At 37.7% G+C, this 22,741-nt stretch overlaps 1 protein-coding gene across 6 annotated transcripts in view; it reads left to right on the top strand.

Annotated features, from left to right (window-relative positions):
- Nucleotides 1–22,381, top strand: part of LOC126210075 (spectrin beta chain) — a 483,285-nt gene extending 460,904 nt beyond the window's left edge. For 3 of the 6 annotated variants that reach the window (XM_049939197.1, XM_049939198.1, XM_049939202.1), the window contains 5 exons: nucleotides 1,161–1,379; nucleotides 4,625–4,718; nucleotides 7,978–8,157; nucleotides 10,052–10,240; nucleotides 19,627–22,381. In XM_049939197.1, coding sequence (XP_049795154.1) covers nucleotides 1,161–1,379; nucleotides 4,625–4,718; nucleotides 7,978–8,157; nucleotides 10,052–10,240; nucleotides 19,627–19,630 — 686 coding nt within the window. In that variant the 3' untranslated portion in view covers nucleotides 19,631–22,381. The remainder of the gene's footprint in view (nucleotides 1–1,160; nucleotides 1,380–4,624; nucleotides 4,719–7,977; nucleotides 8,158–10,051; nucleotides 10,241–19,626) is intronic. The other 3 variants (XM_049939199.1, XM_049939200.1, XM_049939201.1) reach the window with 1 other exon arrangement.
- The last annotated feature ends 360 nt before the right edge of the window (nucleotides 22,382–22,741 follow it).

Here is a 22,741-nt window from a genome sequence, read left to right as displayed (position 1 = left end):
AGGGAAATTGTATTCGACATTAACAGAAGCTTTTCATTGCTTAACAGTAGCTGCATTAGAAAGACGATTATTTCTTTATTCTTAATTTGTTTTGTCGGGTGCCGTGTGGCCACCTGAGTAATACCTATTTGGTTGTGCAGCAGGTCAATACAAATGTATTTCACATAATTCCTGTTAGCTACGATTGAAAACCTGGACTTCTGATGATTCCTATTCATTCAGTTTCTCTGTAAACCACTTGAAAATAGTTTACAGAATGCAACACACTTTTCTTTGTAATTGTCGAGAGAGTTTTATCCAAATGAAAATTTTTTTTTCTATCAAGTGTTCGTTGAGTGAATGATGTAGTTCCTGTTGAATGAGTCCACACTACTTATAGCAAATCTGATGAGATAGTAAATGTGCAAGGACAGAAGAATTAGAACTCCCAGAGAATTGCAAAAACAGACATTGCAGATTGTTAAAATTACTTTCCTATGACAGAAGAATGTTCTTTGTGAACAGCCAGAATTTTGTCAAAATATGATACCACAGCACATAATAAACAAGTTATTGCATTTCAATGTCAATGGCAATTATTCTTGTAGTGAGTTTGTTTCGTGCTTGAGAGTGTTTTAAGTTGTTGTCCTTTTGGTCCTCTGTTCAAAGGTTGATTTGACTGATCAGTGCAATCATTTCACCTCTGCTGAAGCACTGTAGCCTAAATCCAACATAAACTGCTTAGTACAGTTGAGTCTTGGCCTCCCTTCCCACTTTCTACCCCTCACCTTACAAAACTGGCAACTCCGTTATGACTCAGGAAGTGACTTATTAACATGTCCTTTCTTAGTCTGTTCTGCTAAATTTGACTTAGTACTTCTTCATTGGTTGCCCATGTACCCAACGCACTTTCAACATTCTTCTTTAATATATTTATGTGTATTAAATTAAGATAGACATTGAAGAAAAGAGGAAAGGAAGAGTGTCCTGTGTATGAAGATTGTCCTACAAAGTTATGATCACTTTCGTCTTCGCAAACTGCACGAGAACTCTCTCACATCTTCGACACCACCGTAATCTTGTAACCGATTCTGCTGACAGTTCAGATGTGCAATTGGCTGACACATTCATGTTTGTGCTCCTGTAAGTGGTCCCTGACCCGATCCCTGACCCGCTCACAGCTACCCCTCGGCCCCGTCCGACAAAGGAGCCGGTGGCCGTCACATCGCCGCCGGTGACGCCGGCCGGCCCGGGTGCCACGGCCAGCCTGGACAGGAAGAAAGACCGCTCGCGTTCCAAGTCACCTTTCCGCAGCCTGCGCTCGTGGCGCAGGTCTCCGAAGGCTGGCACGTCTGGCGCACACAGTGACGACGAGGGCACATTGGAGCGTGCTGCAGCTGGTAAGGTCTTTGGTGGAGGTGGGAATACCAAATGAGGAGACACCGTGGTAAAGTACACAAATTGTCTTCGATGAGGCTGGGATTCGTCACTCGAAGCCCATTCGTGACCTATTCTGAGGACTTTATAGCTCTTATTTGTGAGTGTTGAAATTATTATGTAAGCAACATGAACACCCACTTGTTGAGGTTTGTGTGACATAGTGAAAGAAGTCTATTCAATGAGAATGTTATACAGGGTGATTCGAAAAGGACTTGACAACTTTGGAATGATATAGAATTTTACTGAGATAAATTACAGAATCAGCAGTTGTCATTTTGTAGCAAATGGCCCTGCTTTTGATTTGCCAGAGTTTTTCACGAAACCAAAATGCGCAGTGAGCACGCTCCACACCAGTGGAGGTAGCCATTTTAATGCTGTACTATGCTGGATGCTCCTCGTGGCGGAATGGGGTACTTCACTACGTGAATCAAACTTGAGCTTGTTTGATACAAAATGACACATCTACCGATGCTGTAAGATATCTCAATAAATTACTGTATCATTCCAAAGTTGTAAAGTCGTTTCTGACTCACCCTGAATACAGTGAAACAATGTGTTCATAAGCGAAAGAGAGTTAATTTAGTTTTAAATTAGTAAAACAGTGATTTGTTCAATCAGTTAAAGACTCTTCCCACCCCCTTTGCATGCTGTTGTTGCTGACTGATTTATTCCTCTTTCCTCCTGCCTCGCCCACCCATTACTTTTTATTACTGTTCCCCCTGTCATCATGTGCCCTACTTCTCCCCAGTCTGTTCAATTTTCTCCCATCTCAATCTTTTGCCTATCACAGCCTGTATAGAAAAATGGCTACAGGATGCCATCAGAAGCGTGTGTATATTTTTGATTCCTTCTAAATAATATTGAGCCCCCCCCCCCCCCCCCCCCTCCGATCTTTAGTAGTCGTGTGCATTAAAGACGAATGTTGAAGTAAACACTGCTTGAAATCACCGGCACTCTGTGGTTTACTGTATAATTCCATAGTTTTTAAAATATTATTTCTAGAATCTGTGAAATAAATCATTGGTGCTGAGAATCGGTGTGCACCATCCCCTGAATAAGAGCTATAAAGATACTGTTAATTTACACTCAGGAGCAACATAATAAAAATTTTGAAAATATTCCATATTCTTCATTAATACCACGCCACCATTAGAAGGATGGTAGGTAAAAGATTTGTCTCTGCATTTATTCTGAACCCTATTTTTTCTTTTCTCCCTTTTTTCTGCTTAAGTAAAATGTCTGCTAATTTGGCGATAGCTCTAGTAGTGTAGAATTTGATACAATTGTTGTACCCATTTGTACACCAGCTTTTTGTTTTGTTTATCATTGTAGCTTATGTGAGTGTCTTGATAATGTTGTGTTGTTACTAGCATTTGTACTACAAGGATCATTCATCCGGAGAATGTGGCTGCTGCGTAAGTATGAGCTGCTCAAAAACTGACAGAATTTTGTGTAGTTTCTGCAGTAATTATTCCACTGTGGAACAAAAGGTAATAAAATTGTTACTTTTGCTCCCTTCCACCCTTTCCAGGCTCGTGTGTACCTCCTTTTTGATGTATCTTTGTGTGCTACTTGTAATTTTTTCACTCTTCAGGTATTTGCTGTGATCACTCACATAAAATTTTCGAGATGGTTCTGGAATCAGCATCGCACTGACTTGTGAAGAAGAGCACAAAGTGCAATGATTATTAAAATGTAGAACTTGATATGTTGTGCAGAGTTTTGATGTTACGTACAGGAAGGAAAATTTCATAACAGTTGGCAGGAGAGCAGCAGTTTGTTGTTTATGGGCTACTGAGTGTATGTAGTTATGAAGTTGAATGTTTCCTTCACACAAGGTATCCCAAATAAGTAGATGTGGAAAGCAGTTGTGGGATTGCCTCGTTTCTTCAATTCCATGTCCTTCACCCTGTTCCTCCCCTCCCCTTCTTCTTCTTCTTCTTCTTCTTCTTCTTCCTCTTCCATTTTTCTACATGAAAAAGGTTCTCTGTAAATACCATAGTACTTAGTTGATAGTTTCGGGATTAAACTGCACCAAGGAAATTCTGTGAGGGCAAAAATACTAAGACAATTCCTTTGCAGAAACCATGGCCAGTTTTCTACTTCCTCTTTCCAAATCCTTCATTCAGATGAATGCAGAATCAATCAGTGCTGTCATTGCTGAATTGTCGGGTAAAACTGTCAATGTGCATGACATCCTTGCAAATTTCCTGTTACATGTGAATTATATGGGTATCTTAACAGTATGCAGCACATATTTTTCGTACCTATGTTTGTCTTACTGAGTTGCACATTTCTCAACTTCGTTAAAGAGGTTTGAGAACATTACTTTGTCTAAATATGGAGCTCTTTCTCCTCTTTTATATCCTTTTTGTACTTTGTTAATTTCTGCATCTCTTCCCTTTGCAATGAATGTTACCTTGTTTTGTTGAAAATATTGTGGTCTTGCTTCATGAAAGAATCAAAGCATATGTAGGTGTCCCACTAGATTTATCATTGCTTGTGCTGCTACTGAATAATAAAAACAACTTGATTTTCTGCCTGTGACACGAGTCAACATGCCCCGCAGGAGGCATTTTGTAGTATGTATTATTTTAGAAAGAAGGACCTTTTTTTCTGTATGGAAGTGTGCACAATCTCATGAAGATAGATGTAGGCTTGTGTCTAGTTATGCCTGAATAAGTTTTAGGTATTTTTTTCCATCACTATCTTTTTTTTTTAAAAAAAAAAAGACAATCTGAGTGCTACTTTGGAGAGAGTAGTTAACAAATGAAAACATCCAGTCACCACATCTGTACTCTACTCTTTAAGTATCAAAGATCAATGATAAGTGACTTAGAGAACTCAATCACAAAGAATTAGGTTAATAAGATGCTCTATCACCTAGTTAGGGAGACTCAATACACTGATTGTAGTCCTGATTTATTTTCGTCACTGCCTCTTTGTTTGGTCCTTTTTTACAGATATGGTATGCACCAGCCAGTCCTCAAAGCAAGAAGATTGAAATCAGATTTATTTATTGTGTTTGTATCTTGTGATAACTAATTACAACTGTACTATGATGTGAGTAGAATGTTATTAGCTTTCTGCTCTGTGCTAGTTTCATGAGGTGCTGCAGCAGCAGTGTTTTTGGAAGCTTGCATCCAGTCAGTTTTGTAGCAGTTGTCCAGTGTCTTTAAGTACCTCGTGTGGACCACTTTTACAGAGCGGCCCAGCCCAGGCGCAGAGGAGGATCACATGGAGGGCAACCTTGTGAGGAAACACGAGTGGGAAAATACCACAAAGAAAGCATCAAACAGGTAGGGCCCATGACACTCAGTTTGATTATTTCTGGAGCATTTCGGTGCAAAATGGATTATCTTCAGTTTACTCTGCACATAATAAATTAAATGGTACATTTAAATTAGAATGAGGTGGAATGACTGACCATTGCTTACCTTTATGAGGCAAAATTCCAGGTACAGCAAATACCCATTTAAAAGAAGAAAAACCTGTACAAACAGTATGCATGCCAAGAGAAGCCACAGCAGCTCGTAGGTCAGCTGGTGCTGACATTACAGCCTGAATCAATGACATTGACACACAAAAAGCACTGTTTGCTGGAACTGCTTGCAGTAGTAGCTTGCTATGACAGTTCACAGTTAACTACTGTCATCCCCGGAACTGCACAGTTGTCGACTGTCGTAACATTTTAGTTGCTGCAGCCCGATTGTCGAAGGCAGTCTGGGAGTTGCGTTGTGATTGATGTGTGTGGTAAATTCCATGTGCATCTTATAGTATTTGAGTTATAATGACAAAAAAGATTAAAAATTTGAATGATTCTTTTATTGAAATGATGTGGAATGAGTCAGCTTGCAGGACATGTATGCACGATTAATGCTAATGTTAACAAAAACATTATTAGTTTTAGTTCTACTCGCACAACAAGGATGGGAGGTACACACCTGTGGTCAGGATGAGGGTAGGCAAAGAGGGACAGGGAGGTGTCAGAAAGAGCAGGTCACAGGTAGTACAAGGCCACATCAAGATGAAGTTGCACATACTTTCCCCACGCTAAGACCATTGCATAATAAGAATGGCACAGTGTCGGAAGTGAGGGAATGTGCTGGGTTTCCTGCAGAGGCAGCTCTGCTGCAGTACCAAATAACAGGTGCATCACAGTGTGGAAGGTGAAATGATGCGACCACTGGAAATGAATTCCAAAGTTGAAGTACTCAGAAAAGTATTGTTCTTGTGAGTGATATGTCTAAATTGCACATAGACTCATTGTGAAATTCTGGTGGTACCGACAATTTGACCGAGGTGCACAGATGTGGTGGGTGCCGTTCGGTAAGAAAGGCTGTCGACATAGACCACTGGCACATGCCTCGGCAATTGAGGAACGGATTTTGCAGGCATTACAGATTTTCCGATGATAAGGGCATTCACGCGACATTTTTCGAATGACTGTGCGATCGAGGAGTCAATTTGTCGTCGACAATCGGAAGGAGAGACAGAACGTTCTGACTGTTGTTTATGGGGACTTCGTGGCTGTGTTCAAAAGTATTGTCATGTATCTGAATCACTTTAAAGCATAGTACAGTACTCAGTAAAAATTACCCACAGTTGGCCTGTCATAATAATATGAAACTTACTTTTTGAAGTCCCCTCGTACAATAGTAAGCACACGATATTGAGGTTCAGGGTTACGGAATGGTGATGAAATTCCTGAAAAAGTGAGGGAGTACTTTGACTGGTGCACTTAATGAGAAAATGTTAGGGCAGGGTGAAGAGTGCCTATACATGAACATATGGGATGTAGTAAGAATGCTAAGAAAATAACGAAAGAGATAGTTGTCAATTATAAAGTAAAGATGGCTGAAAAGCACATAAGGCTGCGGGGAAATGGGAGCAGATAGCTAAATACAGAAAACCAGTAGCCAAAGAAGAAAAGTTATTTGTAAATGGGGAAGAAAGAACAGCAAATGCAGTGAGGAGATAGCCAAACGAAGTCGATTGCTAATCAATGGAAAGAGAATTAATGCACCAATTGTGACCTCTCTGTGATGTGTTCCCGGTCATCTTTGTGTACTCCTTTCCTCGCTACAGGTGGGGTCTGAGTGACTTTCCCAAATCTATCCTTACTTTCTCCACAAGGAAGTAACTATTCTTTCCGAAAGCCAGGAAGGTCTCACTTTTACATTTGTTTACATGGGGAGGAAAAAGGAAAGGTTGGAAAGGACCACTTGTTGAGAGGAAGGCAGCTGTTTGGAGGATGAGAGTGCTTGTGCATTCTTTCCAGCCTTCTCCAAATTGACCCTCCTCTTCGATGAAAGAGCTCACGGTTCCGAAAGCTATGTATAGTTGTGTCACACTACTGGGAATTTTGCTTTCTGGGGATAAAGTCGTGGACAGCCATCCTGTCGTTCATAATTTTAAAGTTTTCTCCAGTGAATATTTCTTGTGGCATTTTTTAACTACAGTTCTGTTGCAGACAGGCACAAGTAAAAGACACTTACATAAAGCTTTCGGCTACAACCATCATCAGTAAAAGAGACACACACACCATTCATACACATGAGCAAGCTCACCTCGTGCACACGACCATCAATTCCAGTATCTAAGGCCGAAGTGCGACTATCACGTGGGAGGCAACGCAATTCACAATTAATTTAACAGATAACTTATTCTATGAGATAAAAGAAAATGCAGTTTTGTGTGTCTTGTCCTTCGTAAGATGTCACTTGATGAAAAGTGACTGAAGTTGTTACTCTGTAAATACTCTTAAGAAGTGCCTGAAGTGCATATGCAGGAAGCAAGTTAAGGTTGGGATGGATAAAAGTTAAATAAATAAATTATATCAGATAAATTAATGATTGTTTTGGTACTTTTGTGTGCATTCTCTCCCAATGCTTATGAAAGAGAATTTCCCACATTCTATTGTCCCCAGACTTTCTCTGTTCTCAGTTTAACCCTTTCAGAACAGATTTTTTTTATAGGAAGGAAAAATTTATTTATGTGGTAATGCTCTTTGGTGATTTTTCAATAATTTTAGATGCAAGATTTATACAAAAATATGTGCCCATTTTCAGTACATACTTTGTACATTTTAGAGACTCAAATAACTAATTATGGGATATTCTCTATTGTAATAAATAGTAATATGCTCATTCAAGAAGTAGCAAGCAAAATAACAATAACAGTGTTTAATTATATGGTGGAATATAGTGAACCAACCACACCTCTGTATTCTGGTGGTCACCAATTATGGGATATTCTCTATTGTAATAAATAGTAATATGCTCATTCAAGAAGTAGCAAGCAAAATAACAATAACAGTGTTTAATTATATGGTGGAATATAGTGAACCAACCACACCTCTGTATTCTGGTGGTCACCAAGTGTTGTGCACTGCTGTATTGACCTGATGATGTTTTGATAGTGATGCCCAACAGTTGGCAGCACTTGTGCATGATGAAAAGATTGAACATTCAGTAAAATTGTAGCCAGAGGGTCTGAAAGAGTTAAATGACTGACTATTAAATCTGATATTTTGCTTATATTGTTGTTTGTGTGTAGGTCATGGGACAAGGTGTATGCAGTCCTCAGAGGTAACCTGCTAATGTTCTACAAGGACCAGAAGACGTACAAGACATCACCCGACACCTTCTTCAAGGGAGAAAGCCCAGTTGATTTGCGTGGAGGTGCTTGCCAAGTTGCCTCCGATTACACAAAAAGAAAGCACATATTTAGGGTGAAGTGAGTAGCAATTCTTCTTGTCAGTGCCTTCTGTATGTAAATAATTGACTGTGGGATGCAACATTATTATTATTATTATTATTATTATTATTCATATTCTGTAGTAGACAATGGTTACTAAATATAAATCTACATACCCATCCTCCCTACGCTATCCTCCCCCCCCCCCCCCCCCTTTCTGTCGAGGCTATTGTACCATGGAATTATGTTTAAACTGATAAAAGCCATGAATGAGTTATACTTTTCCTACTGACATAGAACCAATTATTACACATTTATATGAACTTTCCCTGATTATAAAATGCTCTTATGATTGTTGGTATCTTCTGTATGGGTTTGTAGAAAACAAGATACTACTCATTCATAAAAAAAAAAAGCGGGATACAGCAGACACCTACAATTATAAAACCTTAATTTCACATGCAGCAAAAATACTCTCATCCATAATTACCAAACAGAGTAAAATGGAAAATCGAATATAATTTGAAGAATAATTTGGTTTTAGACAAAAATGGGAACAAGGGAAGCCATTGTAGTACTTGAGAGCTTGCTTGTGAGGTGTCGAGAATCGATTATTGAACATAGGTATTCTTTATTGATTTAGAAAAGACATTTGACTGCATTGCCTGAAATATATTGTTCACAGTTTTGAAAGATAAAACACATACAAAACTGAAGTGGAAGGATAGTGTTAATAGAGAGCAATACAAAACCTAAATTAGAAAATAGATAAGACAACTGTCATCATATTTGTGTAACATTTTTGTTATAAAATCTATGAAAGTTGTAAAAACAAAATCATCTGGAATTTAGATGAAGTGAGTTCTCTCTCACTGCAAAAAAATTGCAGGTGATGTGTACGTTCTAAATTTGCAACAATACAGAAATATTTTGAACTTAAAATTAATAGGAAAAAAAGAAAAGAAAGAAGGCAGAATGAAATGAATTTGTGATAGTAAGCAAATCAAAGATTAGAGGAAAAGCTAACATCAAAATTTAAAGAAATAAAATGGCAAAAGTTGATAATGTTGTTTAGGAACATTAAATACACTGCATGAACAAACATTGCATTGAAACCAGAAAAAGAATTGCAGCAGCAAAGTATAAGAAGACAACTACTAGAGAACGAGTTGTTTAGTATTGAATAGAAAAACAATTTGTCAAGGTGCTTCTGTATGTTTGTGAAAGTTGTATTCTCTCTCTTCAGTGACTGACAGATGGTGCTTATACTAGATGGAAATGTTGCTTGGAATAAAGTTAATGGGAACCAGCTGGATAGAACAGAAATGTGATGAAGATGTCCAAAAAACAAAACTTTTTTATCATTTATTTAGACACGATAAGCTTTAACATTCATAATGGAAAGAACATTTGTTGGTCAGGCAAGCAAGGGGGGTGCAAAAGAAAATAATAGATTGTCCCTTGGAAGTAATATAATGTTTCATTATCAAGAAATGAATAGGAAAGCACAAAACAGGGAAGAGTGGTTGCAGATACAAGGTTGACTATGTAGAAGAGTACATGCTAGTGGACGTTAATTGTTATGTAGTTCAAAACCATAGCCTTAGCTATTGGAAGTATAGTCATAAAGATTCTTAAAAAATTTGTGTGGGACATCCCAAGTAATGTGAAAATTGCTAATATCAGCATTTTAGGATAGTAAAACCAATATTTTCACACGTGCTCACCTGCAGGGAGATGGGGGTGCATTTCTCTATCATTAGTATCATTTAAAAAATTTTAAACATATTCCCAGTATGTTGAAAGAGTGTGTGTGTGTGTGTGGGGGGGGGGGGGGGGCGGCATGCACACTTCAACTTCTTTAAAAATAAATAAATACAAATTTGTACTGTTGTTTTGCAACATATTACTCATTGTCTCTTTTTCTACACAGGCTGTCAAATGGAGCAGAATACCTCTTCCAGGCACGTGACGATGATGAGATGAACACTTGGGTGTCTCGCCTGTCCCAGCAATGTGAACGTGATGCATCTGCCGGCCCATCACGCTCCCAGACGCTGCCTGCTTCTGGTGACCGCAAGGATGAGCCCAAACGGCGTAGCTTCTTCACACTCAAGAAAAAGTAAATACTGTTTCTCTCCTCAGCAGCTTGAGGGAGGGGGGGATGGGGGGGGGGGTGTACCTGCCTGCACCACTATAACAGTCATATGTGGAAGCATGAACCTTGTGTACTACTGACTTGTTAGTAACTGTATCTAAAATGGCTGCCTGTTAATGGCGATCGATGCATGCTCTTTTGCCTCGTGGAACATGTGCTTCGATATTTTTCGTGTCTATCACCACTCAAAGGAAATGGCTGCCTTTTATGATGAATAACATTTGTTATGTCCCAGGCAGAGCTTTTTTTTTTTCCCCGCTCCCCAACGTTTCATTTTTGTGATAGCCTCGTGGAAGAAACATTAGACTGTGGAGCAGTGAATCCAGGTGTAATTTCTGAAAGTAGGATACTGATGCCAATGTGCTGACATTCATGTTTCCAGGTTTTCTCGTGTACATTAGGGCATCTTACAGGCAATTTGCATGTAAATTTGATAGTTCGTATGCATTTTTTCTGCAGTCATGCTGGAAAAGTGGTTCTCTTTGTGACACTGTGAATTATAATGTGAGCACTAGGTGAATTTGAAAGAATGGGATCATGCTAAAATCTTAGTGTATCCAACTAATTTGTGAGAGTTGGATTTCCAAAGATTTTTCATAAATACGCTAAATTAGTGCGCTTGAATACAGCTTCTGAAAATGGAGTGAGTGTACCATACTGAAAATATGTGCAATTGCTTTACACAGTACTTTCTGGTGGGAGCGGAGCTGCCACAGTTGTTCTGTGCATTTTCATGCAAAAAAAGTCACTTGTCAGTGTGTTGTCAATTGCAGTAAAGTGTGGCCATTCTGTCTTGCATACCAGTAACCACATGCAGTAATGTATGTAATGTTGATGGACTGTTGTAAATGTATTGTTTTGTGTATGATGGTTAATGTTGGAAAGTTTATAGGCAGTATTTTGTTTGTGTATCTTGTACCAACATTGTTGGAGAACTAACTGGATTTCATATTTAATCAGGAAATTACTATTTCATTAATCCATGTGTAATTAATCAAAAAAAGTGGTTGAAGATGAATAACATTGTGGTGTTGTTTTTTCATTTGATTGCAAGCACTTTTCATGTATTGGAGAGTATGAAATATGTTTCCAGAGAGAATTTGGTTACCATTTTGTCAGGGTTACACCACACGTAGCAAAAAACTTGTACAGGTAAAAAGTCTGGGAAATCGGTAAAGTATTACAGTGTGTACCTAATTACATAACAGGGAAAAACTTCTGAGACTCTTGTAAATTTACTGTTATCGTTTATGTGCCATTGAGTGCAAAATGTTGAAAAGTTAAGGGAAGAAAACGTGTGATAGCAGCTCTAACACTGCCAGTGAGAATAAAAGTTCATATTTCGTGTCTTGCCTGGTAAGCAGTCCTGGTTCATATTTTGTAGAAAAGTTTCCTGATTTCTTGTTTTTAGGTTATTGTAAATGTGGCTTGCAATAACCGTGATAATTGAATGTGTGTTCTTGCTTGTGTGTACATGTCAGTGCGTGTGCACATGCTTGTCAGACTCTTTTATGTAAACCTGAGGAAATTACAGTAGATACAAATGCTTTGGTTATAGTCTTCTGCTATTTAGGTATGGTAGCTGGAAATTTAGACTGTGATGTCAATTATGTTTGTTAAGATCATCAACACAAAGAGAAGAAACAAGAATATTTGATACAAATGGCATTCGAAATAATATGCCGTAACCTGCAAAGATATCATTGACAGTAGTGGTTTCAGCTCTTTATTAGACATACATTGTGATAACAACTGATGAATGTGGCAAACTTGAGTCTCTGTGGTTCGTGGATCAAATGTGTAGTTTCAGATTACTTCTGTGTGAAAGAAGTGCACATTTTTATATATAAAAAAATATATTGCTGTAAACACTTAAATTATAGGGCTATTATTACTGTCAAAACAAAGTATCTCTTATTTTAAATATGATGGTCAAATGCAGCCTGTATAAATAGTTTTCACCCTGGTGTGTCAGGGAAATAGCTATTGTCTATTACATCTCTGAATAAAGAACAGTGAATAAAAATAAAAATTTGTTCAGCACACGATGGGAGACCTCTTTACTGGGGGTAATATACTTGAGAGGGGGGGGGGGGGGTCACTACACGTGTTTACAATAAACTATTCGTAGGGACACAGATTTGCCTTAGCAATTAGCAAGAGTCTGTTTCTTGGAGAATGTTGCCATAACTGACAGCAACACGAGTTGCGTGTTAGCAGTTAAGCGTTTTTGCTGTGAAAACTGCCTGCCATGTATTTTTCAAAATTTCGTGTATTTGTGTACATGTGCTGTTTCACTCTAAAAATTACGTAAATGAAGTCGTGCAAAAGATGACAGTTGGACATTCTGATAAGTAGTAATTATTAGTATTATTAAAATTTTGAAAATGTATTAAGTGAGTTGAATTGTCAGGTATTGGAAAACTGAAGTTTTGCTTCAGAATTGTATTAGTCTGACAAGTTGGTTGGCAGCATAGGGATTTTAGTTTGATGAAACCTGGAAAAGTAGAAGGAAGACAGTTATGACATGGTTTGCTATCTTCCACCACTGTTCTTCCTAAAGTAGTGGCTCTGAACAGTCTCTGGGTGGCATGACATAGAACACTACCCATTCCTCGTAAGAGTGGGGTGAAACAGAGTTTCTTTAGTTCAGCATTATTGTGGTTTGCACTTAATGTCAGAAAAAATTTTTAATTGCTGCAGCAAATGACTATTGATGTTGTATAAGAACTGTAAGTATGGCAAAGAGATCTTAAAGGGCTGTTTCACAGTGATCAGTTTCATCTCAGGACAGTAAAAACAGTACCTCAAAAAAGTTCTTCCTGGTGTAATAATGAAAAGCGTTTCTTTTGCCAATAATGTTAGGTATGGAACCCTGTACTAAAATGACATTCGCTAATTAAGTTGTTGTAAGATGGGTATCTTAGCAGCAAACTTCTTTGTATAGAGTCTTATTACATTGTAAGTGTGCAGTAAATAATCAACAAACAGTAATTTTTTGTTGTAGTTTATTCTAAAAAAAATACCATTTATTAGTTAACTATGTGCATGAAATGAAATTCAGTTACATCCTTCCCCTCTCCCCCCTCACCGCCCCAAGGTATTACTACAGAAGTTCTTTAAAGTACTCCCCTTTGGCATCCAACATTTTTTTTCAGCTGTTCTGGACTTCACTGTACGCATATTGAAGGGAAATACATTTGCATTACTTTACAGGAACGTCTTGCTTATTTCCTGTTAATTTTTCCTGCCCCCATGTTTCAAGTTTCTGTCATTGTCACCCATCAGATACTAACAGATAAGATGTAACAGCTAAATAGCAATATGAACATGAGCAGCAAGCTTGGATTAGGCAATTTGGTATTGAACAAATTATCTGGGAATGAGTGACTGCTTGCTGCTTATTCACTGCACATTTATATGCATACCATAATGGGGTTTCTCTGGACATTCCTACGTGGACAAAAGCAATGGTTGTTACACTATTTGCTTGTGTAATGTTGGTTTCTTTCTGGACTGTTTTTCCCCCATCTCATTTTTATCACTAGAAAGGAACACCAGGTTACAGCAACATATGTTTGTGTGTGTTTTCTTTTGCCTAATTCATCATTCAGAATAAATGTTAAACTCATATCCGACCACCTTATCTCTTTTTTTGCAGATAATATCTTCAGAATCCTGTATCTTCGGTGTTTGTTTTCATCCTCCACTGTCATTATTTTTCATTTTCTTTCTCTTTGTGTGTGTGAACATTTTAAACCTTCATTCCAGTTTTTATTTTGGAGTCCATTGTTTTTTGCATTTAAAAAAAAACTCTTTTTTTCATTTTTTTTTTTTTTGTTTTGTTTAATGGAATTGATGTTATTTCTGTGACCCATTGGCACTACATTTCTCATTCTGAGTGTCAGCAGAGAATGGCGATAAACTTTTTCCGAGATGCACTGGTCAGGTATGTGTTGCACGCCGTAAAATCAACATTGTACCAACCCCTCTTGTGTTTGAACCTGCATGTCCCTTGAATATAAAAAAAATTGAGAGGCCTGTTGAGGACTTTTACTGTTCCAAGGCATAGAATCATAATTGTACTTCTCTATCGTAGTTCAGTGTGATCATAATTTTTATCTTTGGTACCTGGGGGAAGACTTCTTTAAAGTACTTTTCTATATACTCATTTGCCAACAACTTTATTTTTCTGTAAAACCATGTTATCATGTGAACTTGGACTGGTAAGACCCACACAGACTTCTCAAATTGCCATCTGATCATCCTTCTGGTATATTGTTGGTACAGTTTAGTAAACCACTATTATCATCTGTTTTCAGTTTCTTTCTTGATACAACCTGTCCTTGTACATTTGCTTCTGCCACAAGTTGATGTTCCTACTATATTCCTCAATTTGCTGATCTCGTATGCAATGTTTTGTAATCTGCCAGTTTGTCTTCAATTGCCCATATAACACTTCATTTTCTCAGCAAAAAGGTATATTCTTTGTAAATTAATACTGAAATAGTTGTATGCCTGCTACATCTAAAGTAATGAATTAACCTCTGATGATTTCATTATAGTTCTTTTCATCACTGAAAACCTGACGGCATGAATTCTCAGTTTAAATCAAGTCTTGTAATTTCCTGGCAAATTCATTCTCTCTTTCACTCATTTAGAGCTGTAGGCAAAATCAGATGGATTTTTCAGCCTGGGCTTTTGTTGTTTGTATTGATGCTACTTTCTGCATAATCTGTCACTATGTAAGTGAACAGCGTTAAATTACGCACTGCATGTTACTGAGACAGACACCACTGTAAAAAATAAAAAATTAGATAATCTCAACTGTATGAAGAGTACATTCACTTCTCATTGTTGTAAATTTTTGCTGTGATACATTAAAATGGAAATAGCTGTTGAAACCTTTCCTTTTGCTTTACTATAGAAAATACATATCATATAGTCTAGGCAGATAATTTTCCTAAACATATATGTATATACATCTCCCAGTCCTCTATACGTGTTACTTTTTGACAACTCTCTCTCTCTCTCTCTCTCTCTCTCTCTCTCTCTCTCTCTCTCTGTGTGTGTGTGTGTGTGTGTGTGTGTGTGTGTGTGTGTGTGTGTGTGTGTGTGTGTGTGTGTGTGTTTTGGGGGAGGGGGGGCGGCCTTGCTTGCGTGTGTGCTTTTTGAAATAGTACGAAGTATTGAGCAAGAACATTGCTTTCTGTGGTTGGTACTGTGAGTTTGCTGTTTGCAAAGTAAATGTAGAACACCCTCCTTCAGTACTGCTACGTGGTTTTTACTTAGAAAATACTTGGGTCAAATTTGTGCACCACAATCTGAGGATCCATATTCATGACCTTTCAAGTGAATAACAAATGGAAACACAATTGTGCAGTGATTGCCGTAATTAAGTGCATTGCAGTGAGATAGATTTTTTGGGCTGTCTCATTTTTCAGTGGGATTAAATAGTAAACTACCACCCATTGTTTTGTAATTTATCAAGTCACTTTATGTATTAAGTCAGATTTTATGTGAAGCTTCGTGGGGATATTGCACTTAAGCTTCTGTATCTGAGGATCGTGGGGAGAGGGCAGGCGTCCATTTAATGAGGAAGTGAAACAATTTAGTGATTTGGAATTCTTCAAAGATGGTTGTATTTTTGGTTAAAAGCTTTATATATCTGATGAGAATTTTAACAAGAGACATTTAGGTTACAAATGAAATCTTCATTAACTGAACAAAGAAACCTTCCTCCCCCTCCCCCCCCCCCCCTGGAATAGGCCCATCATTTCAGAGCTGAGCTTATTACAGAACTGAGATAAATGTGAATGGAGCAGTGCAAATTACTTACTGCCACACACTTCCCCTCAGTAAAGAAAGAAGCTGACTACATTAAGTGACAAAATATATGCTGCATGTGCCATCAGATGGCCAGTAAAAAGCTGCTAGCTCAGATATTGCCATTGTGACATGGTTCTGCCTTGCAGCCCCCTTTATAAGTGCTTGGTTACCATTTGCTGCAGTCCACGAAAGGGCACCAGTATCCTTAAGTGGGCAGAGGTTGCCATAGTCCTGCTATTAACCAGAATTACCCTCCATTTTTGTTCATAAATATCTGTGAGCCTTTATTTTTATCTTGGATATTTTTAGTACTGTACTGTCATTGTTTAGTGCATTTTCACTAGTTGAGGTTGTTTGTGAATAAAAATGACATGTACAAAATACAAAGATAAAGTCTAACAAAAGCTATTGTGAACGAATTAATTTGTAATCGGAGGGTGACAAGCTTCACATTGTGACTGAATGCATGGAAGGGCACGGAGCCTTGTTCAAAGGTGCGACATACTATTAAATTTTCTATTATAAATATGCAGAAAAACTTGTGCTGTAACAGATACCTCGCTCTGTTGCATTAAATTTTCCTGATGCACTTGCGTTATTAATTGATTATGAAGAAAGTCCTCAGCAGTATCCTCTTATTTTTGTAGTGGATATTGTTGGAACCTCAAATTTCCATAATGAATTAAAGCAACAGTTGCACAGAAGACATTGAGCACAACAAATCTGTTGTTAAAGACTTAGTGGTTATCTCTTTCTCTTGATAGCCATTTTGAAAAAGTAGGACCTGTCTTTTGCAATTATGACAAGGTAAGTGGAGTGTGTATTGTCTGCAAATGGGAGTGTACTGGTACACAGTATATTGGTTGCCCTATAACAAACAGGTTTTTTTGCAAATTAATGAACCTGGACAAATAATAAATCTTCCTTTATCCTGCCACAATTGTCCATGTGGTCCTAGGTGATGTGCAACACACACAATTTCCCAGTGTGATGTGATTGCCCCATTGTCAGTAAAGAAAGAAAACCTTTTATCAGAAAACCCTGATCCACATTCTGTTCTCCTACACTAGTGAAATTATTTTAATAGGGAGCTAAGACTTTTTTTACCTGATAGGATTTATCACAAATTGTGCGCCACCAATTTCAGCCTCAATATCTAATTGCCTGTTAATAAATTCCCTGATCCAGCCTCTAGATTGAAAATTATGCACTACTAGCAGTCTCCACTTCACACCTCAGTTTATTCTTTAAGACATACTGATGAAGGAAAAACTTGGGTTTTAGTGGGTACAGTACAATTGAAATAGTAAACTTTAAAAAACCTAACCAAAACCACATCTTTGACTAGTAGCTTCTCCAGCTTGTTGTTAGCTATACGCTGTGACATGTAGCTGCCATTCAAAAGTAATGCATATCCAGATACATTCATAATATTTGCCTCAAAAATCTGAACTGCCAAGACTGTGACACTTTTTTTTTTCTCCCCATTCACTCCCTAATTACCCAGTGAGTGTAATGGAAATTCCAGACAGTTTGCCCCCTCCTTTTGCTAATTATGCTCCCCTTCTTAGTGCTGCCTATTAACAGGCTCGCATGTTAATATTACCTACATTCTAATGCACTTTGAAATTTTCCTGAATGTTGTGGAGAAATCTCCTGATGAACTGGTCAACCCAGAAACTATATTTAAAGGGATGTACTGTGGTTAGCCCTTCCCAAAAGGGAATAGTGTGCTGGATAGCAAAGTACAACCATAGTTGATGGCTGCTGGGAGAGGTGCTGTTCCTACCTGTACATATCTATATATAAAAACAAAGATGATGTGACTTACCAAACGAAAGCACTGGCAGGTTGATAGACACACAAACATACACACAAAATTCAAGCTTTTGCAACCAACGGTTGCTTCATCAGGAAATAGGGAAGGAGAGGGAAAGACGAAAGGATGTGGGTTTTAAGGGAGAGGGTAAGTCTTTCCGCTCCCGGGATTGGAATGACTCCTTACCATCTCCCTTAAAACCCACATCCTTTAGTCTTTCCCTCTCCTTCCCTCCTTCCCAATTTTCCTGATGGAGCAACCGTGGGTTGCGAAAGCTTGAATTTTGTGTGTGTGTGTGTGTGTGTGTGTGTGTGTGTGTGTGTGTCAACATACCAATGCTTTAGTTTGGTAAGTTACATCATCTTTGTTTTTATAATCACTCACTGAATTAAAATTTGAACTGAGTAATTAACTACTGTCAAAGCCAAACTGGGCTTAACTGATTGTAAAGTGGAGCATTTGGTACCGCAAGTTACAGAAATGAACTAGTTGCATAATTTAGTTGCAAACAGGCTGCTCTTAAATTATTAAAAGCAATTTGAGTTAGACATATTAGTTTGGTCAACCCTTGCCATGCAGTTTTTTGTAGTCTTTCACTCATTTGCCTCTGACACTTTCCTAATTTGAACGTTTTCATTTCTGAAAGATTGTTCATTGTACATTGTATTGGTTTAAGGAACTGTGTACAGATAGTTTAGTCTCCTTGGAAGTTGCCTGTATACAAAATTCCTTTTTCATTCAGTACAGTGTAAAAACAAAATGGTGGTCTACCTTTTAAATGAGAAATCTGGCAGGAGATTAAATTAACTTGACATATAATTATTGAAATAGTTTTTATAGAATGTCTGACTGGTGTTGACAGTGTTGATGATCATCATTATTCTATCAACATGAAGTTATATTTTCAATGCATACTGATAAGGTGCCTGATATCCCTGTTCAAAGGGTACAGGAATGGTGTGTGGGGTTATTTTTTTATGGGAACAGGAAATTGTTCATTTCCCTCAAGACGAGCAAAGAACTAATTCTCTCTTGTAATATAATTAAAATATGTGAATCCATTCTACAATTTAAGTTACATCTATATGTACAGTGTTGAATATAAATTTAGTATGAATTTGAAATACACTCTTGTAGCGCTCTCTCTCTCTCTCTCTCTTCCTCCCCCCCCCCCCCCCCCTACCTCCCTACCCTACCTTCTCCTCTACTGAGCAAGGTAGTGCAGTGGTTAGCACACCATTCGCATTTGGGAGGATGACGGTTCAAACCAACGACCGCCCACCCTGATGTAGATTTTCCGTGATTTCCCTAAATCGCTTCATGCAAATGTGGGGATAGTTTCTTCAAAAGGGCATGGCCGATGTCCGTCCCCACCCTTCCCTAATCCGATGGGACCGAGGACATCGACATCGCTATTTGGTCCCTTTTTCCCCAAATCAACCCCCCCCCCCCCTCCTTACCACTGAACATTCAATTCTTTTTTTCCTTTACAAATAACCCAGGAATGTGAAATACAGTGTTACTGCTTGCACTTCTCTAAATATAGCTCCCTCACAAATAATCGGAATTGTAAACGTCAGTAGTGCTTATTAGTTGTTTGGGGTATAGTATTTGTGTAGTTGCTTTCTCATTGATTCCTGTTTAAAGTTTTACTGGGCTACTGCATTTCTGTTCTTATCGCAAATTTTTAACAATGTTGCAGTTAATGGTAGTGTGTGAAGAAAGAATCGGAAAGCTCGCCAGAGAGACTCTGCTACGGGTGCACCCAGATTCCATTAAATGGAGCAGTGGTATGCTGTGTTTATTATGCTTCATCAGGGATTCAACATGCAGTCCACTTGGAAGAGAACACAATCACAGAATGTCTGCAAGGGAACATGTAAGCGTGTTGCTTTATGGGAGCCGTCACTTGCTTAAAATGGAACATTCACCACTTTATGTATTTTTGAATCATACTTTCATGATATTTGGCAGTCATGTTCATGAAGTTATAAGGAAAAGTGTTAAAGAGAACTTTTAAAAATTAGTTTTAGTAGAGCAAACTCTACTCGGAGTACGTGAATTGCAGGATTAGCTGCCGAACTTCCATTTGATTCTCAGATTATGCTTTGGCTCACATCTGTTTGTTGGTTTACCAACTTTCATAGTGCAGTGAACTTTTCTGGTGGAATGTGCTGGACAGCTTGGTTTAGGTTGCAGTTTATTTTTAATGAACATGACTATGGGTGAGCCAGGTATACATTCACAGCATTAATTTTCATATTGTAAAAAAACTTTGCTTTATTTTTTATGATTTCTTAGGCTTACAGTTAAATGTTGGTCATTAAATTCATCTTAAAACAAAAGTATATTGTGTATATATATAAATATAAAGAAAGAATTTTTATATATGCTTTTATGTGGTAAAGTTTATACTGAAATTTGTGACTGCTTATGGAGACATACTTCAGCTGTACCTTTATTTTTAATATGTAAAAAATCTTATTTTAATTGAACTTCTGGAGAACACATGCAACTGATTGTACATAGATCATAGAGCCATTGTTCCCATAAATTCATTTTTGACATAAATGTTAAAATTCTTACAAAATTATAGATGCTTATAAAAACTGTGTGTCAACAAAAAACTGTTTTTGCATTTAAATGTTAACAGTAAATAGAAATAATTTTAATTTCTTTACTATAATGTTAATAAAATACAGTAATGTACCTTATTGAACGTTAAAGCTAATACATATATTTTGAAACTGCCCAACCTTCTGGAAAATGCGAAATTGATTGTGGAGACAAGCAGTCCAAATTATATTTCCTTTTCTCAATTAATATTAGCTTATTTACTATAATCCTTCCAGTTGCAAGTTTACAAATGGGATTCTACATGTATAGTGCCTTTTCTCATTCCTCCCTCCATATTCATCACAGGTTGAATAATTGGTTTTTATTTCTTATATCCTAAAATACTGGACATCAGTGTGCGCACTGATGGTTGGTAGCATATTTATTTTCCTTGTGCAAGTGCAGTGTAGTACTGATGTTAAAATTAGGAACGGGGTACAGGCGAAGCCCCCACAGACAATGAATGCAGGTTTTAAGAGACTGGCATTATTGTGCGTCTGTCAAATACTTGTTTCTATATTTCATTCAGTAATATGTATAGAGTTACATAGTGAAAGAAGCTTTACAAGCTAGTTATATTAACTAATCTTGTAAAAATTCATACTTTTTGATCAGAGTTCCTATTCTACACTCTGCCAGAGGTTTATTAACAACTCAAGAATGAGGAAATCGATGAAGGTTTAGCAGTAGTACAACATTTCTGGATGAAAATGTTCCAAAGCTACTACACTTGCACAAGCAAAAACATTAAGTACTCTTATCATCTGTTTCTCTCTAGATGATGAAATGTCTGAAGGTTTTATACAAATTGTGAACACAGTTGAAAGAAGAGGAGAGAGAAATGTATAGTAAATTGACAGGGGCTATGCTGCACTATTAATTGCTGGAGTAATGGATACTTAATGGCATTGGTGCTTTTTGTTGAACTGGGTGAAAAGAAGTTGCATTGGGTGCTGGCTGGGGATGTACTGAACAGGGAATAGCCTAGTGCCAGATACAGTGTAGATATGTTGTCCACTTGTCTACAGTATGCTAGGCATGACATTCGTTCCTTAGTCTTTTTTTATAATCAGTTCCCGTATAACTGTCTAATTTCAGATTTGGAATCTTGTGTGTCACAGTGCGGATATGATGGAAAAACGGTCATCTCAAACAAAATGTTTAATTTTTTGTTTGTATTGTTACTTAGCTTTGCTGGAATAAATGAAGTATGTGAATGTGTCAGTGGTTCAGAATAAATTTGCAGTTATTACTTTATTAGTTCATGATTGTGCACCATGGCAGGCACATTTTTACACTCAAAAATGAGGTCTGGATTGACAAACTCTTACTGAAACTTTTGAGCTCTAATCTGACTGAATGTTGTTTATACTTGAGAATAATATAATCACTGCATTCCTGCTTTTAATCCAGCCAGGAGAAGAAAGTTTCACACATAGTAAAGCAGCATTGCGTATTTTGAAGGATACTGTAGCTTCTTTTTTGAACTTTTCCCTACATCTTTATGTATTTGTCAACAACACGACAGAACTGAACTTTTTGGCACAGGCTCGACACAGCACTCTCTCTCTCGCTCGCTCGTACTGTTGGCCACTAGAGGTGTGTCTTTCCTCAGTTTCCAGTTGGCCCTCGCCAGTTTCCTCTTGAGCCACAGTTTCCACCCTCAAAGTAGACTTTCGGCTCAGATTTGGAAGTTTGTATGTAAGGAAACTAGAAACCACACTTGATTAAAAACATGAAGTTATGTATATGTATTGTTGGAAGAATGTTATATTCTGCTTTCAAGTAAAATATATATATATATATTGATATGTATAAATGAATAAATGCCACATTTTCTACTTTGGTGTATTATTATCATTGTTATTATCATCGTCATTATCACCACCACCACCACCACCACCACCACCACCCCATTAAAAGGACTAAAACCGTATGTTGTAGAGCTAAGGGGTTCAGGTTAGGAGATAAAATATATATCAGATATTTACCATCAGGCTTAACAGACATATTTTGACATTATTTGTTTATTTTTTCCTAAGGAATATGGTTTACCAAGAAACTTAATGGAAGGGGGGGGGGGGGGGGCGACAAGCATGGCAAGTATATGATCAGAGGTGAATTATTGAAAAAACATGGGAGGAGGCAGTGGCCAAATTGTTTAACATATACATGAAGAGGTGCTATTTCATCCAAGCTGT

The sequence above is a fragment of the Schistocerca nitens genome, chromosome 10 (genome assembly GCF_023898315.1).
Source record: "Schistocerca nitens isolate TAMUIC-IGC-003100 chromosome 10, iqSchNite1.1, whole genome shotgun sequence".
In the NCBI taxonomy this organism is placed as follows: domain Eukaryota; kingdom Metazoa; phylum Arthropoda; class Insecta; order Orthoptera; family Acrididae; genus Schistocerca; species Schistocerca nitens.
The sequence above is the reverse complement of the archived record's forward strand: the minus strand, read 5'-3'. Positions and strand labels throughout refer to the sequence as shown.